This window comes from Poecilia mexicana, unplaced genomic scaffold, assembly GCF_051168715.1.
Source record: "Poecilia mexicana isolate PSO_F unplaced genomic scaffold, ASM5116871v1 scaffold_13, whole genome shotgun sequence".
NCBI lineage: Eukaryota > Metazoa > Chordata > Actinopteri > Cyprinodontiformes > Poeciliidae > Poecilia > Poecilia mexicana.
Window position 1 is genome coordinate 21407428 of NW_028263382.1, and position 18895 is coordinate 21426322.

General features: G+C 38.2%; 1 protein-coding gene across 1 annotated transcript in view; it reads right to left on the minus strand.

Moving 5' to 3' along the window:
- Window positions 1–1177: 1177 nt before the first annotated feature.
- pde2a (phosphodiesterase 2A) overlaps window positions 1178–18895 on the minus strand; it is a 123653-nt gene continuing 105935 nt past the window's right edge. The window contains exons 16-31 of the mRNA XM_015009470.2: window positions 18762–18825; window positions 18438–18519; window positions 15808–15982; window positions 14605–14717; window positions 12434–12511; window positions 12223–12345; window positions 12035–12105; window positions 11094–11216; window positions 10920–11007; window positions 10443–10490; window positions 10076–10150; window positions 9883–9982; window positions 7997–8109; window positions 7255–7293; window positions 7029–7135; window positions 1178–5932 (exon numbers count right to left, since the gene is read on the minus strand). Of these exons, the coding sequence (XP_014864956.1) occupies window positions 5698–5932; window positions 7029–7135; window positions 7255–7293; window positions 7997–8109; window positions 9883–9982; window positions 10076–10150; window positions 10443–10490; window positions 10920–11007; window positions 11094–11216; window positions 12035–12105; window positions 12223–12345; window positions 12434–12511; window positions 14605–14717; window positions 15808–15982; window positions 18438–18519; window positions 18762–18825 (1634 nt within the window). The 3' untranslated portion in view covers window positions 1178–5697. The remainder of the gene's footprint in view (window positions 5933–7028; window positions 7136–7254; window positions 7294–7996; window positions 8110–9882; window positions 9983–10075; window positions 10151–10442; window positions 10491–10919; window positions 11008–11093; window positions 11217–12034; window positions 12106–12222; window positions 12346–12433; window positions 12512–14604; window positions 14718–15807; window positions 15983–18437; window positions 18520–18761; window positions 18826–18895) is intronic.

Here is an 18895-nt window from a genome sequence, read left to right on the forward strand (position 1 = left end):
CCGGCAGCAGCATTAAAGAGTCTCTATCTTACTGTGCTTGCAGAAACACTCAAGCCTGCCTGCAGCCATTCCTAAACAAGCTCTACTCTGGTGGTAGCACAGTAATTCCTAAATTGTATTGTTTTAGAACGTAATCCTGACATTTAAATCACTTTTCTTGGAGTAACTGAACCTCTCTCTGTAATGTTCTTGATTCAATAAACGGTTTTCTTTTCGTGCACAGTCTTACCATAATTAGCTCACTTACCTGTGATGCTCTTTCAATGCAAAGTGCTGATGGCAATATGTGCGTCCTTGGAGGTAGACCTAAACCTACTTCTTGGAGATTACAAGAGATTGTTCTCACATCTACTACTTCAATTAAACCTCAGCTTTTACTTTTTTCTGCAATATGAAAATGTACAGTGGATCATCACAATGACTCAACAAGTCATAACATGGGTACAAAGCAGATAAAAATACAATTTAAAAAGGCTTTTTAAACCCCAATGAGAGTAAAAAAAATACTTGACACAAACAGACTAAGCAACAAATTAAACATTTTTTAAGTTTAGCAACATAATAGCCTAAGTGATTAAAGTACTTAGCAAATACCAGCCATAAAACACAGCTCCTTTAATGTTGCAGATGTTTACTTCCTGTCTTTTCATTATTCTTTCCATTACGCTATACTTCCTCCCCTGGATAATGACTACCTTCTCTGAGTTACATGCTATATTGTATATACCTGCCTTCTCCTGACTGATACATTTGATCAATGAGATCCATCTGAGAATCTGAGATATTAAGTAAATGTGTCCAATTCTTTTAAAATATTTAGATTTTTGTGTTTTATTACTCTCCACCAGAAACAAAGGGGAGAGTTCAGTTACTTTTTCTATCCTGTTTGTGTTGTACAAGATATGAATTAAGTTAAAAGTAGAAATAGGTCTAAAGTTATTTGTCTTGGTCTTACTTTTATAAAAACCAAACCATGGGATTTTTATAGAGGTATGGAAATGTTTCCTATTCTCACATGGACATCAATGCAATAGTGCAACATGATCCAACTGGATCCACAAAGATGCCTTTGTGATGGCTAGTATCATCAGCATGCAACTTCAGGCACCCATGTAGACCTTTATGGTAGAGTTACGTTGTGAAGCATTTCTGTACAAACACACACCAACCACCAAAGTACCTTTCACTAGATTTATTTCAAGAAAGAAAGACAGAAAAAACAAAAAAAAACAAAACAAAATGTTATACGTTTTCTTTCGTCTTGAAAAGAACCAGATCAACAGTACTCAGAGCCCACCAAACAAATCTTTAAAGATGACCAAATTCACCTCTCAGCTTAAGCACTATTTATACAAGTAGTGTGAATTTTTATCCGTGGTAGAATATTTTTTTTATATCCTAAGTACACATATCTTTCTCTAATCTTCAGGTTAGATTTTGGGGCTTGGGGGTTGCTCAAAAATGGCTTCGACAAACTTAAAAATTTTTAAAAAAAAATCAGGTAGCAAACACTATAAATACATTACAGAATTAAAATACAGTACTTCCCATTGTAATGATGACAATCAAAACATTTGTGTTTTTAAACTTTGTTATTTACAGCAAATATATATACCTATATGTATATATATGTATATATATATATATATATATATATATATATATATATATATATATATATATATATATATATATATATATATATATATATGTATTCTTGCCACTTTTAGCAAATACGTCACAGGTGATCATTACAATGTTATCACATCACAGGTTTAAGTCCTGCTGTTCCTGCTGTGATGAGAGGAAATACAGTAGATTGGCTTTATGCTTCCTGGACAAGCTGACATGATGAAGCGCGGTCACCAACAGCCTTCTGACAGCAAGCTATTCCTAAAGCCACGTCTGGCTTTCATCTTGCAGCTGGGCCAGGAAGTGGAAAGTGTTTGCTTGGCACATTTAGCCCTGACTCTCTAGACGAACATTAACAGACAAACACAGACTCATAGAAAACTGTCGAAGGTCTGAACTCTGAAAAGCATTTGTAGCAGGGAAAAAAAAGTCCCATTTCAGTTGCTTTTTTTCATGGAAACAATGTGATTTAACATTTAAAAAGCCTTTGGCAACTCAGACCTAAAGCAATAATATAACAAGAGGCATAGGTATTTAGCGAATCCTATTTACGTACGTAAGTATCTATGCATTGTCACAGAAACAGAGGCTTCATATTGCACAGAAAAAAGCAAGGACATATGAAGCAAATGATGAGACAAATGAGAAAAATGATAGACCAAGAAGTGACTTTTTAACACACCTTGATGCCTTTTTAAAGTGAGTTTATGAAGCAGAGGAAAGGCAGATTCAACCCCTTCATCCAGCACTGTTCAGGTATATCCAAAGAAACCAAAATGTTTCCTGCAAATACCCTTTGTGGGATTCTTCATATAGAAAGAAAAATCTCATATTTCAATCTGATAATTTCGTTGACATTTACTACACTCTGATTCTTATGCAAAATAAGAAAACCCCCAGTAACTAGAATCCCTAACAAAAAGCATTCATACCTGTCGAACCTTTTCTCATTTAATCATGTAACAAATACAGACCAAATTGGATTTCAATGGGATTTCTTGTGATATAGCAACACAAAGTAGTGCTAAACTATGAAGTGGAAGTGAAATTATACATTTTTTCCCCCACAATTAATCTAAAAAAATGTAAAATGCATTTGCATTTAGCCCTGATATCCCTAAATAAATCCCTGTACAAATGATAACCCCCAAAATTAATCTATTTAGTACATTTAAATTGTGTCCAATTTAAATTGTGTCCAATTTAAATTCAACATAAATCCAGCTGTTCTGTGAAGGCTTGAGAGGTTTGTAAGAGAATATTAATGAATAAGCAGCATCATTACAGCCAAGGAACACAGCAGAAAAAAGTCTGAGACCAAACTTGAAAGTTGCTTTTCAATCTGACTGAATTTAAACTATTTTGCAGGTTTGTGGAGGTAGCGGACACATAAAAAGACTTTGTGCTGGTCTATCACATAAAATCCATTAAAATACGCTGAAGTTTGTGGTTGTAACATGACAGTGTGTGAATACTTTTTCAAGGTCTTGTCATCTATTTGTCCATCCACATAGCACACCAACACACGACCCTGCACTTTATAAGCTGTCCTATTCTAACTGTGAAGGATGTCCTTGTCATTGTAGTTAATGTGAAAGTAAGTATGGAATGTTGTGACACTAAGCCCCATTTCTCTGAAGTTTTATTTTATTTTTATTTTTTGTTATGATGCACAAATCTGGAAAACACACCCTATTTGACGTTTTCTATCCTGGCTACATCTCTTGTTGATTCTTTTTGTTCCTTATGTTGTTTCCTACGTAACAAAGCTTTCATGTACGATGCACAGACAAGCAGGAATAGAAAAGAAGTGAAAAGATGCGACGTCTGAGGTCTTTAAACAAGTGTTTTACAAAATATACATGTTCTCAGTCAACACAGTGTCCATAGGAATATTCAACAAACATACTAAACAGACTTTTTATTCCACTTTTATATATTAAAAGCTCTAATAAAGGCAGCAAAGATACGCAATAAGGCAGATCCATAGGACACACTTAGTGACGCACTCTACTTAACACACTCTACTGCACAGTTACACCAACGAATGAGATGGATTGTTTAAAGGGCTTCTCTTTTTTGTCTTCAAATGGTTAATTAAAGGAAAAAAATATACAAAAATGCAAAAAAGGCAATTAAATAATTTGGATTATGAGCAAAACAGTGCTGTTGTAAATATTTGTCCCAGATTTTTTTGTGTTTTTGCATTTTCTTTTCGAAATTAAATGTTTCAGAGCATCAAATAACCTTTAATATCAGACAAAGATAGTCGGAGTAAATACAAAAAGCAGTCTTCAAATTATAATTTCACTTATTAGGGAAAAATCTATCCAAACTAATCTGGTGCTGCGTGAAAACCTAATCCAGCCCCTCCCTTGTTAATTTAAGAATTATCTGAGGCTTAACCTATTTTTTATTTTTTTTGGTTCAGTTTCATTAAGTACAACCTCATTATTGTCAAACCTTTAGCATCAGAAAATAACTTGAACAGAATCTGTCTGGCAACATGAAGTAGGCTTACAAAAGCAACATATTATACTCCAACCAAAAGAAATTCAGGAACAGATGGGAAAATATAATTAACAAGCGTCAATCTGGGAAGGGTCACAAATATATTCGTGAGGGTATGGAACTCCTGTAGGCAGGAATAAAAAAATAGAGCAGTGGTTAAACCTTCCTGGAAGAGATTAGTTTATCATAATTAATGCAGAAGCATGTTGATGGTTCATCCAGGACATAAAAAAAGGAACCCAGAACATTTAAAGCACTGTATCTGCCTCAGTTAAGATCAGTGTTCATGACTGAAATATAAGAAACACAATGGACAAAAATGGCATCTTGTATTTCAGCCTGAGGACCTCAACAATTTTATGTCATTAAATTCAACTCTGTAACATAAAGTAAGGCTGCAGTCATCAGTTTCTGATCTTTATCTTTAGCTCACTTGACACCAGCAAGTTCACCTTTTACTGACTCAAAAAAAAGAAACAAAGGCAAGGTTTTGAAGTGGCCTAATCCAATCCTGCACGCAAAGTTCTTATAGATGCTGTGGCATGACCTTAAACAGGCAAATCATGGCATCTGTTGAAGCCAGTCGTTAGATGCAGGGTGCAAGCACTTTTTTTATTTTTTTTTACATAGGTCAAAGTTAATTTGGATTTAACTATTGATATACAGAAAATAAATAAGGATTTCATACTTTACGCTACCCTTGTCTGATATCAAATTTTGTTTGATGATCTAAACATTTTTAATGCAACAAAAAGCACAAACAATAAATGGGGGCAAATATTTGTGACACTAATGTTCACAAAATGCATGTGTTCATTTATATATATATATTTAATTTATGGCCTCTGTTGTTATTAATGGGTGATTGTCAAAAATGTCCCTTAAACTCCACTAAAACAGAGAAGAGTTTATATGCTGAAATGAAGGAACAAGAACAAAAAGAGGTCATGAATCTCCTAAACATACTCTGACGAGGTGGATACAAAAATCTGCTATGACTGTGTAAAAATAGAATGCTTTAGTTTCCTACGAATGGGGGGAAATGATCACAGATTGGTTTATAACTGGTAAGGTGTTCGTCCGTCATGCATTCATAAGCAGCAGGTGGGATCTGTGGCAACCGAAATGAACACACGCCGTAACGGAAAGTAGAGCACTTCACCTCATTGTTGCACGCTGGAGTCTTTGCCACAACTACGGATGCTTCCACCTTGTTTGTGCGAATATGTGTCGATTTGTTTTATTTTTTTTACAATCTTAAGAAGGATCAGTACTGTACGAATGAACGTGTGACATGTAGAAAGATACTCCTCATCTTTTACGCTCCTCGACTGGTTGACACAAGCGACATCAAGCATCGAATCAGTGACTCAGACGAATCGGTTCAGAGCATCCGTCTGATTTAGTTTCCATCCTGCAAGGCCTACTAAAGCACGCCAGCTGGTTGACATCAGAGACCAGCCTGTCTTTGGCCTCTAGAAAAGTATTCTTCGCCTCTTATTGGACCACGAGAAAACTTCAAGATTAATGCGCTGTCGGAGGCCCCGCTGTTTGTCACTGGCCCTGACCTCCCTCTGTGTCATCCAGACAGCCATTCAGGCAGTGGTCGTCGCTCCCAAAAGCACCCTGCGACTGAAGCAGCTCGTACTCCTGGTCCAGGAAGTCCAGGCTGTTGTTGCTAGGCAACCCGCGGATGGTGAACTTATGGGAGACTTTGGTCCACTGCTCGCGATTCGCTGCCACCCGCTCGTACAGCTCAGTGGCGCCGGGGAACAGTTCGGACAGTAGCCTGCAAGGAGAGCGGGAGGAGGAAAATTAGCTCCGTTAGAGATGCTGTCTGTTTTGAAGTCATTTTCTGTCAAGACAAAACTTTTTATTTACATCTAAACTGTGATCTTAAATTTGTGCACCAGGTGAAACACTGACCAATGAAAACCCCCCAAAAAACTCACTGTCATAGTTTATCACAGAAAGAGAAATGATTGATAGCCCAAAATCTGATCACCATTCAATCTATTTGTGAGCAAAGTTAGAGGAATTAAACATCTAATGTGTTCCCCCTTATTGTTTAGCACTTATTTCAACCTGTAGGAACACAATTGTTTATCTTATTTCAAACAGAACACAATTAGAGCTTGTTCAACTCATGAGTTTTGGAACAAAACAAAAGAATTTTTAAAAAAGCTAAATATGTTATAATGTTGAAAGTTAAGTGTGTCTAAAAATCAATGCAAACGTAACATTTTTACTTGTAAATGTAAAAGTTTTCTGAGCATGCAGAGAAGTTTTTGAAAAAACAAACGTTAGTGTGGTGCATAGGACAATTTTCTGGGTGGAACCTCAAACTTAAAGTTTTGACGTGTCTGCACTGAAACCTGCTGACTTTGAAGAACAGTTAACTCTTAAATCTTCTCTTTTTTATTAAAGAATTTGTTGCACAATTACACAAAAAGGAAAAGAAAATCCCTTAATTTTGTATTTTGGGGGTAAAAAACCATATCAGCTCATTTCCAGGAGGCATGTTCTTTAATTTTCCTCAACAGTAATGCAGTAACATTAACATTTTTTTTACCCCTAACTTAATCTGTTTTTCCTTCCTCGGGTCTCCTGTGTGAACTATGTGACTTGGCTTCTGTATTTTTCACAAGGCAGTCATGAAATGTGAAGAGCACTGAAAACAGCGTTTGGAAAAGAAATATGGATTATAAATAAATAAAAACAAATTAATAAAAAAAAAAAAAAAAATCTAAAACTCAGCAAGTAACTTTAGATGTTTTTAAACAATTTCTGTCAGCAAAATCTAAAGCTAAGATCCCCCCTGAAATTGGCCATGAGATGATGTAAAGTAGAGTAAAGTGTCCTGAGGGAGTCGGTTTTGTACACACTTGTAGATGGGCATGGCGATATGCTCCATGAAGCTGATCTGTAGTTCTGGGATATACGCTTTCTCTCTGTCCATCATCTCACTTGGTCTGTTCCCCATGGCTTTCTCCTGCACATACGCAACGAGCGCACAGTACACAGATATGAGTAATGAGCTCAATAATCTGGATAAGGACACAAAGTTCAGCCACGTGCTGCAGCAGAAAGCGTTTGGCTGCTGAGACATACCAGATCTCCTTGAGAGAAGAACTCTTTGTAAATCAGCTCCTGCGGACAGACAGAGGCAACACAAATATCACTGCACACATGGTTTCATGTTTCCAGAATGGTGACAGTGATGAAATTCAGTCTGGATTTGTGTCAAGGGTTTAAAAAATGCAAATATGAAAGCATGTACTTGTACTATAGCTTAAAAGTGGTCAAATGCATGTTGAATACATGCTTGACGATATTGTTTTACACCAGGCTGCCGTGCCACAAGCTTGATTTTTTTTTTTTCATTTTGCTAATACAACACCTGCTGTTCCCCTTTATTACAAGTGATGCCTTTACCCACTGCAACTGAAACAAGCCAGATATTGTACAGTAATCTCTCCTGAATAAAAGAGGTGCATGTTTTTTTGTTTTGTTTTGTTTTGTTTTGTTTCGGGATCAAGGATTACTCTGCATCTGATTTAGGCGTTAGGTGTTTGGAGATTGAGGTTAGGATTTAGGGCAAGGTTTACAGGGTTTTGTAAAAGGGGGGCAAGTCAAGATTAAAAACCTAATCCAAAAAATGGAGTGTGATTGCACAGAAGAGCGTATAATGGAGTTTAAAGGTTATTTACATTTGTGGTATGTCTCCAAATATTTGCTGTTCAGCCATTGGTTTGTGAAAAACTTTATAATTGTACTAATAAGAAACAATAAAATGTCTGCAGAAGTTCTGTGTAGTGGGATGTATAGCCACTAACGTAGGCTATGAACCGACCGCAATCTTGCGTGTTGTTTTCCAATCCTTGGTTTGGTCTGACAGATCACAGGAAGTCATCAGCAGGCACAGCAGCAAGGAGTGATGGGTGCGACTCTTTGTATTGTATCCATCTAAAAGACACACAGACACAATTCAGTGATATCACATCAATTCAGTTTGACATCAGAAACACCATAGTTTAGAGCCAAAAATCTTTGAAGCTCTAATCATCATCCCTTCAATTGTTTTACGAGGGAGATAATTCACTTTAAAAAGTCACTTTTCTGATTCTTCCTAAAAGCAGAAAGGTACTACGATTTATGGATGATGATTTGTTGTCTGAAACAATGTTGCCTTGGAACACATTTTCTACCGGCTTTATTAGTACAGCGTAGTTTGAACCCTCAGGACTAAAACACAGACTAATTATGTGTGTACTCTCAGCTCCTTCTGTTTACTGCTGTTTTGTTTTACAGAACCACTTTATGATTTCCTGATATATTAAGGTGACACAGATATTAAGAGAAATTTAAGCAGTGCTAGAACCAGGGCAGAAATCACTGCATCTGCCTGAATCCTTCAAGAATTACTTTTTTTTTTTGGTCACAAATAGTCATTTACCACTGCTGTGGATTACAAAAAGTCACAGAGGACTTTTCCACCCTTGGTTGGAGTGCTGGTTTGTTAGATATTCAAGTTATTGAAGTAAGACAATATTTCTTCCGATTTCCTCCCCATCTGTTGACAATTCGCCACATAAATTTTCACATTATAAACTCAAATTTGAGCTTCTTTTGTTACTTTTTGTGTTTGTGTTCTGCATTATCGGTGGAGTTTGGTGTTGGACACATAAAACCATCGACGTCTGGCAACTTGCGAGTTCATTATTTAATGACAAAAAATACATATTTTAGCCTCTCAAATGCCCTGCGACAGACTGGCGACCTGTCCAGGGTGACCCCGCCTCTCGCCCGGAACGTTAGTTGGAGATAGGCACCAGCAACCCTCCCGACCCCACTAAGGACAAGGGTGTACAGGAAATGGATGGATGGATGGATGGATAGTCTCTTAAACTCGCCAATCCTGTGCAATTTGTATCATCTGTTTCTGTCTAAAATTCACAGACTCTGCAGTGCAGAGGAATTTCTCACTCATTTAGAGGTTTTGTGTATCCTTGAATCCTTTTAGCAGCTTAAGCTGAATTCACTGCAGAGGCATCCACTCAGGATAACTCATAATTGGTTGCATTCAGGCGTAACTAACCTCTGGCCCAGACGTTACACCCAATTAAGTCACACGAGAGTGTAAGCAACTGTGGACGATTATTAAGAATGCCGAGGCAGAACGTTGCAAGCTTCACCATAAATCTTTAGAATATTAGTTAGTTATTATAAAACCTCAAGCAGAACCTTATTTTTCATCCAGTGCTGCAGTATCTAGCAAAAGTATCTAAACCCTGAAATCTCCCACCACAGATTTTATTGCTGCGCTCCTTGGTCTTCATAATGATGTTCTATAATTAATGTTCTGTCTTCATAGAACAAATGGGTTTGTACTGAGATTAAATTACACACAGACTGACTCTATTTACTGTCTTTTTACTCATTTGTTTGCACTGGATTTTATTTAGGGGTATTAGGACTAAAAGGAGCTGAATATATATTTTTATCATTTCTTTTCTTCCACTTCATATTTTTTGCACTACTATATGTTGGATTATCAAATAATATTCTGATAAAATACAGTAAAGTTTTATCTTTTTCTTTTTGACATCACAGCAAAATTAAACCTTTAAATTGTTGCAAAGCTACTGTCCAATAAGTGTTAGATATTGCTGTTTTTAGAACATTCTGATCAAAGCCATCTTGGATCACAGCAGCATATGCTTAACTACTGACACATACCATCAGCCATCCTTTGCAAGTCCTTAAAAATTCGAAGGTGATGAGCCAGGTCTGTAGCCAGAATTATTTCTCTCATCAGATCCAGCATCCTCTGGTAATCCTAGAAATATAGAAATAACACCAGAAGTTTGCAGAAAAATTCAAAAAAAAAGTTTAGAGAACTACTGAAATTGATGTAAATGTTGTATTTCACCTTCCTGGAGAATTTCTCAAAGATGTTGCAGCCTTGTGTGTTGAGAATAGCAATTGCCTGGGCAAAGTGGTGTCTCTGTCGCAGCAAACAGAGTATGAAGAAAGCAGCTGTAATATTGCTGAGTCATGTTTTGCAGGCAAAAGGCAAAACAAATTTTGATGGATCTTATTTTCTTCCTTCAAACAATATATCTTTTTTTTGTTCTGGCCACTAGATGTCGCAGTAGAACACAATATTAGCAGGTCAAAGGCAATTTATTCAAAATAAAGCAAAAAAAAAAAAAAAAAAAAAAATACAGATTTGCATTTCAGATTGTGAAAGAAAGAAATTGAGGATTTAAAAAAAGAAATTTCCAAGCTTGAGTCACCTCCATTACAGATCCCTCGGAGCTGTAGAGAGCAGCCAGGACTGATTGCTGAAAGTCAAACAGAGACAAAAATGAGACAGAGTCCCTTCAGCAGCATCCACAAACAGTGAAAACGACATCCTCGGGCTAACTGCAGCAGTGTTTTCTTTGAAACGGCTTGTATCAGCTGTGCTTGGAAACTAAAAAGCGCACAGGGATGCTGATAGATTGTTGATTTAAAGTATGCCCTTTGTTGCACCATGTTTCTGCCTGTGTGTTTGAGTCATTTAGTGCTGCAGGGCTATGTATGATTAAAGTGAACCAGAGCAAAAGGCTGCTCATCGCAGAGACATCTTAGCATCACACCGGGTGTTTTTAATCCCGTCACAGGTGATGGAATGAAAACCACACTCTGGCTGATTATTTTGCATTATTGCACCTATTCAATATCGCTTCCATATAAAAAAAAGAAGTAGAAACTCTAGTGGATATTCTCACCGAGGCCACTTGGAAAGAATTGTTGGTGCCGCGATGGTCCAGATCGTGGCACATGCAGGAAACAAAGAGAGCCAAAATCTCTATATCCCTGCATGAAAACAGGAAAAGTAGAATCATTTTCATTTCAACACAGCACACATTGAATCATCAAGTATTCAGGAGAAGGGTGCTCACTCGAGGTAGTTGGACAACCCTAGGTTTTTGTAGAGCAGGTAGCAGAAGTGTGAGACGGAGAAGGCATGCATCCAGTTGTGGTATGGAGGGTCCCTATAGCCTTTCTTCACCATCAGACAGAACCTGTCGCCAAGGCAGCGGTTTAATTATACTTGCCATCACATCATGTGACACTGGGACATGTGCTATAAAAAGGGCCACATCATTTCCCCACTTATTTTTTTTTTATTTGCAGCATGTAATTTGGTTTTGAACATCATGACCCGGTTTGATAAGTGCACCTCTTTCCTTGAGATGAAAGAGCAGAAGGGGAATTAATAAAAATGTGGCTGTATTACAGCTCAGCTGCAGTGCTGATCACGTAGCACCAGAGGCTCTTTATCACAACTTATGTGAAAACTGAAGTCTGATATAAATCTCAGTGACTTAACTCTCAAGGGATTAAAATCTTGTTTCCATAATTTCTTTGGTTTTCAGTCTGATCTTTAAACACAACTTTTGGACATTAACAGGCTACATTAAAAAATTATATAAAGTGTTCAAGCTATATTTCACTAAATGTAACATCTGTCTCACCTGTTGACATGAAATGCTATTAACTTTAACTTCTTACCTTTACAGATACACTGAAGGAATATGCTTAATTTTCTCCTTTGTGTAATTAGAATAAATAAATATGGCTGCTGCTGTTAGTAGAAATATAAGGGATCTAAATGCACATTTGTTGTAGTGTCAGGTGTGGGCTGTAACTCTAAATTGATGCTTTGTATTTGAAGCCAGTTGCTGTTCACTTGTATTTTTAGCTTATTGTCCTCACAACTGGGGTAATACAGTCATTTTTGAAGAACGTGGAGAGAAACATAATCAAAGTAAGGCTGGTTACTGAAGAAAAAACAGCCACACTGTCATATGCAAAACTTGGAATGATGTAAGTGTCTAACCTGGCGAGAGTGTGCAGGTCAATCTTGTACGTGTTGATGAAGCCCATATCTTCAAACATGCTGAGGACGCCCTGCAGACACGCACGCACACACAAGGAGCAGAATATATTACTCATTCTTCTGGTTTGTCTTCTGATTGTCATTTTTTTTTTATCTTTCACGCCACACCCTCTCCCTCTTTTTCTCACATGAGGCGTCGTGTCGTCAGGAAGGGAACGGGGAGTGTAGGTGAACTCGGCGAAACACGGATGAATCTCCTTCACGGGTTCGATTCCAGTCACAAGCAGCTTAGTCACCTCCTCCTCTGACACCTGCAGCACGTGCAAGAAGCATTTTACAAAATGGGGAGCATTATCTGAGGAAAGACATGCTTAGTGTCGTGGGTAAATGTGAGGTTACCTTCATGTGGTACATCATCATTTCATTGGCAAGCGTGTTCCTGAACTGAGCTTCATGGACTTTCTTGTAGAGCAGAGACTAAAGAACATACGAATCACAAACAAAAATAACAATGCTGGTTTCTCATTACAGAGATAAATCATCTTTGTGAATAAACAATCCTCATTATGGTGTTGCTTTAATTCATTTTTACTTTCCTATGATATAAGATACGGCTGAACATAACAGATTAAAGCTCCCATATCAGTTCTGGATAGCCTGTTAAAGTACAAGCATTGGTTAACATTGTATTTGGCAATCTTCAAATGATTAATAAGTGTCCTTGAAAGCTGTTCTTTTCCCAATTGCTTGTCTTTATAGTTTGCAGATATTCTATTGAATACCTGCAGTTACTGAAAGGTCACATTCTACAAGTGCTGATTAATAACACAGTGAATCAGAAATGTTGAATAAAATATTTCTGAGATGTAATTTGATTGTAATAAGGATCTATTTTTTTTTCTCTTCCTTCGAGCTCCACTCTGCTTTCTCATTTGTAATACAGTAATACAGTCTTCTCTTTTTTATCCTCTAATCATACATTTCTTTCTTTCCTTTCTCTGTTTTGTTCTTCTTGTTTGACTCAATGTTTACATTTTTCTCTTCTTTCTTTCTATTCCCTTTTTTTTCTCTCCCTCCTTTCCTTTTGTTAATGTTGGACCTCCTGCCATAAAGAACTGACTACAGGAGACTGGTGTGGGGACTGTTTATCCCACAATGCAGTGAATTAACATGCTTCCAGTTTCAACAGGAAGAGGAGTTTTACCATGTGAAAAACTGATATCTGGTTACAAAGCTGAGCCGCTGAAATAAGCTCATCCACTTGAGAAACAAGTGGCGCACTTGTTTCTTAAAGGAGAAATAACTGCACACCTTCTCTCGTTGGCAGAGAGAAGGCCTGTTTTTTACTCTGAAGCTCCAGATCCAAAAATATATAGGTGACTGTATTTTCCCAGCTGTATGAATACACTTTGATTCTAGCTTTACTCATAATTCTGCAGAAGAAAGCGTGTAAACAGGTTCCCCAAGATTATTGCTGATAGCCGACGCTGGGTGCAAGTCCAGTCTGAGGACCATTTGAGAACTGAGAGACGCAGCTCCACCGAGTCTGGCCAGCCAAACACTGCTGATGCAATGCTGACCAGAGCTAAAGCTGCCCATGTTCAAGCTAACATGTGCTAGCCAACAACACCCTGCAAGTTGTTGGTAAAACTAATTAAGCAACAAGTCTCTAAAAAGGTTACTGATTTCTAAATGAGTGAAAAGCTACCTATCTACATTGCTTCCTTATGTCTTTTTAGTTTAGTTCTACCCTTCTTTCTATCCTTCTTTCCTTGGTACCTTCCCTTTCTATTTTTACTTCCTCCTTTCTGTTCATCATTCTTTTATACTTATAGGGAAAGTAAAACGCATCTTTCTCCTGATTTCTAAATTACACTCTGAGAGTCTCCAAACAGGATATATCCCATGTTAACATAAAGGCTTTCTGGGTATTGGTGGAGCCATACAACACAGTCTTATTTTCTTTAACATCATTAAGGATGTAAACATCATTGTTGCGAGGTTCAACCTTCTCTCTAGCAAAATGTTTGTTGTTAGCTTTGAAGCTGTCATATAAAAACTGTTTTTAAAGTCCACAGCGGAGCTCTATCACTTGAATTTCCTGCGAGACGTTCCTTCCCTCCGCTCTGAACAAGCGCTTTGCTCCTGCTGAACTGATCTCATTTTCCCAGGCAAGCTCAGTCTTTCTGACCACATTAGCAACAGCTCCAGCGCAAGTGCAGTATCCTACAGTATCCTAACAGTATCCTAGTACAGTATCCTAACCAGTATTAGGATACTGGTTATCCTAATAATGGATAACCAGTACATTTCTACTTTTTAACCCACTGTAAGGTCAGAAAAACAACATATTTCATTTCTTGGGATGAATTAGTCATGAGGATGTTGCTCACTGTTCGTCCTGCTGAATTCATTTTCTCTATGCTACCACTTCTTTCTGAAAGAATTGATTTACTTCTTATTTAAAAAAAAAATCCTCTAAGAGATTCATTTTAGTCTATCCACCGCAAAGACATTCGCAAGACTAAAAAAAGATTTAAAGGTGACTGTGAGTGGGAGAAAAGTCTTACGTGGGCAATGCTGATTCCACAGTAGATGGAGAAAGCTGTGGCCAGATCTTCATCAAAGCGGTTGAACCATGGCCCGTTCATTTTATTCACCAACTCCGCTACACCAATCACCTCTAGGAGACGGAGAATTTCAGAAAGAGGAGGCAAGAGAAAGGAGAGGAGATGGTGGGAGGAAAAGATTAGGCGAGAAAGACGAAGGCAAGGAAAGTAGATGATGAAGAAAAATGGGAAAGAAAAAGATGCAAGGATGAATAAAAATAATGGGGCAAAGAAAGCAACAGTTAGAGGTGCAGAACAAAAGTGGAGTTGAGCAGCTCTGCTAACTCAGATTAATTTCACACTGTGGTTGATCCTAATTGCAAAGAAAAAGACCCGCATTTAAACCATTCAGCTGAGCTCCAGACACTTTTCCATATAGAGACAAGCGGCACCGAATGCAAAGTTGCTCTGCCCGGAAACAGTTTAGGCAGCACCGTCAACATGAAGCGGAGATTTCTGAAATAACTCAGTGAAGAGGGTTTGGAGTGCACTTTGAGCACTCTAACATTTAGGCACAAGGATGTGATGTAACTGCTCTTTGTGCTATTCTGAACAATCACCTGGGTGAAAATGTAGTTTCACTTTTTCAGACAAAAGAGGAGGAGAGGGTAGTTAACTCAAGGCAAAAGTGCAGGAAAAACACAAAATTTGCTATTGAAATACTATGCAATAGCTTTAGTTGCCATGGTAAATGACTGAACGCTACAAAGACATCATAAAGTAGCAAATATGACTGCTTCTCTACAAAGTACTGAATAAGAAGAATGAGCTTTGTTTTCGTCTCCAGAGCACCTAAATGTGTAAAATACATATAAATGAGCACACTTAAACGTCTCCATTAAGATCTCTTTTAATTACAATGCATAAAAAGCCACCTGAAACAACATTGCCCACATTTCCTCCCCTTATTTATCATTTTTCTGCACCTTCAGTGCAAAAAATCCCAATAGACATGATTTTTTTAATAGCTAAAAATATCTATTCAGTTACTAGTTCCTGTATTTCTATTTTCTTTTAGTAATTCTTTCATTTGAAAGCTTGAATTGTAGCTATCTGCAGCTTCACTTCTTTTCCAGCGGCATTAATATATTACTGCTGCAGTGTTACCGAATGGTGTCCTTTTTACCTGCAGTAATGTATGGAAATGTGTCACCTCATTCTTACCGTTGTTTTCGTCTTTGATGGGGAAGCAGAGAATGTTGCGAGTCCTGAAGCCGGTGCTGTCGTCCACGCCGCGGTAGAAGAGAGGGTGGGAGTAGGCATCCTTAATGTTCAAAATCTGACCGGTGGTTGCAACATGGCCTGCGATGCCTTGATCGGCTGGGATACGAAACTCATTCTGCATTCAGACACAAACACAGAAGACATTTACCTAATAAAAATATCTGTGACAGTGAGTAAGCAGTTGACAAGCAGCTCGGTCACATGCCAACTTTCTAAAAAATGCACAAAATGCCCCAGTTTCTTCCTTTCTTCTTTGGTTGATGCTGCAAACACTGCCGAATCCTTGTGAGACAACTGGGCCAAAAGGAAGATGCTGGATAAGTCACTACGTGGAAAAAGTACATTTAAAAAAGTCGAATACACACAATGAGACAAGAGACAAATTACAGGATCATTCGATATCAAAGGGATGTTGTAAGGTGCTGGGCAACCATGTGCCCACACAACAGCTTCACTGCACATTAGCATTCGCTATAACAGTCCCCGGAGCTTTACTGGAGGGTAAGATCATCATTCTTCCCAAAGCGACTGCCTAATTTAATGTTAAACTGGGTTAAAACCTGGTGTAATATATTATTCACATTAATTTTATACCCATTAAACTATTCAGTGACCTCTCATGGTCTGCAGCTACATGCATCATCCTGTCACTCCTGGAAATGCTTTGCTACTGTATAAAGTTTGTATTAATTTAATGTGACGTATTAAATGACATTCTGCACCTAATATGACATATTGCTGAGTGGATTACCTTAATGTTTCTCAGCTTGTAGAGTTTAGCTTTAGCAGGAATAACACAACAACTTATCAGTTTTATGGCATGTGGGAGAAACTGTTTTGAGCTTGCACCAAAGATTTGTGGTGCTTTGTTATCATGACAGCAGTCAAACTTTTTTCCCCTGGGTTTAGGAGCCTGAGAGCAGCAGTGGTGGCTTCTCCATGGCATGTGGTCTGCGTGCACCTGGTCAGATTGGCCATTTGAGAATTTGAACAAAGAGTGGGTGCGCAGACCTAACACCAAGGTAATCCGCCGGTGAGCCAAATAACACCAACACATGACTGTTAGTGCCCCATGTAGCCTAATTTATTCCAACACTTTTGGTGTTGCAGCTGCGATGCAGGTAACACGGCAACAATAATCTGCAAACCTGACCAAACTTTGGCCCCTTGGACATCGAGATTCATGTTTGCTGCCCCTTCTGCACAGTAGGAGTCCCAGCTGGAAAGAAGTGCACACCTGTCCAAATTGTCCATAAAGATTGGACTGAGCTTAATTTGAAAAATGATTTTGGATTTTGCGTGCATGATGCTTCAGACAAACACAGGCGCACAGATAATAAAATATTTGTTCTGCAGTGCACCCCATTCTGTACTTAAAGAAATTAAAATACTGCAGACGCTTCTCATCAGAAGGGCTGAAACTGATGGTGGAGGTGGAGAAATCTTCTATATTTTATTAGGAAATTCCACTTATTGTAAGGAAAGATCCTAGTACAGATGGGATACCTGTGCTGGTAGTATTCTGGTATGGTTTGGAAAGCGGGAAAGCGTTCAATAGCTTCATGACTTTGTGCTGGAAAAAGGTTTTCAACATTTGGCTGAAAAGTCTTGGAAGTTTCCAATTGAGAGAGAAAAAGGCTTTTGGGTACCTTTGCAGTACTTTATTTAGCTTGACTTCCATGACTGAACTGGAGCTCTGCAACATTTTTTTTCCAGTCTTTCTTTTTTTAGATGCTGCAAAGCAAGGCTTCAGCCAAACTCCAAAGCTGTAAAAAATGGTCCCACTTTTAGCTCCAATAGACTTGTGTATGCTTAGGCCAGAGTTGACTGTAGCTGCTAGTTCAACAGGTCCAGGAGCTCCAAAGAAAACTTAATTTAATAAATGTCGTATTTGGTTCCCATCAGGCAATTTGCTATGCATTGTAGATAAACATGTCCACTTTGCTCTTATGTCTTCAAATGAACCTTTTCCAGACTTTAGTTCAAGACCTGGAGCCATTTTCCATCTCCACTGAAGAGGCTTTCTGTCTGCAACTAAGCAAGTCTTCCCTGTTCAGTCTTTTTCTAACTGAACTGCCATGAACTTTGACATCTAATATAAGAGCTTGAGGACTGCGGGGTCTGAAATATTTTATTTGAAATTTCTCTGAGCATTGTACTGTCTGACCTCTGGGTAAACTTGATGATTCTACAAAGATTAGTTACTGTCTTTTCCACTGGCCTGCAGTCTTTGTTGCTGCAGGACGATCGAGGCCAGATATTTGGACATTGCCCTCTAACATTTCTGAGTCTGAAGAATTGCTTCTCTGAAACCTGAAGAGTTGATGTTTTTGGATGGCACTGCTCTAAAGCATCAAAACATTCTTCTTTTTACAGGTGTTTATCCCGCATGATTAACACAGAGCATTTGATTGGCATTATTGAACTTTGTTTAATACATAGTAATGACAGTGGGTGATTTCTGCTCATCTGAGGTTATGTTTATTTGACGATAGACCATAAACAAAACTTTGCAATTTAATATGTATACCTAGTTTTCACATCGAACAAATTATTCTTGATTGCTTTACCTCTTCGTCGCTAACAACACCGCCATCAAACACCTTCGCCACCAGCTCATGGCTAACCCGATCCAGCAGGAACACTGAACAGCTAGGAGAGCGGAGAGAGGCAAAATCAGAAAAGCGACGGAAAACAGAGCAAAGCCGGTGAGTTCACAGAGGTTTTTCTCATTCTACTGCAAGTCAATTTGCAACTTTAATCAAATCAGGCAAGTTGGTTGAGAACAAATAGCAGAAGTAGCCTTTTTGCAAATAGAGATAAAGAGATTTCCAGTCTACAAAGGCATGCTCTCTCTTTCCAACATACATGCTAGGATAAATCAGAGGGCTTACATCTCTGCGTCGCTCAGGTTCCTGGCCTCCACAATTATTTCCTGTAGCAGCACTGACACATCATCTGGAGGAATCGGGGTGAGAGGAAGAGACAGAAAGAGGGAGGAATCCAAAAGAAAACAGAGAAAATGATA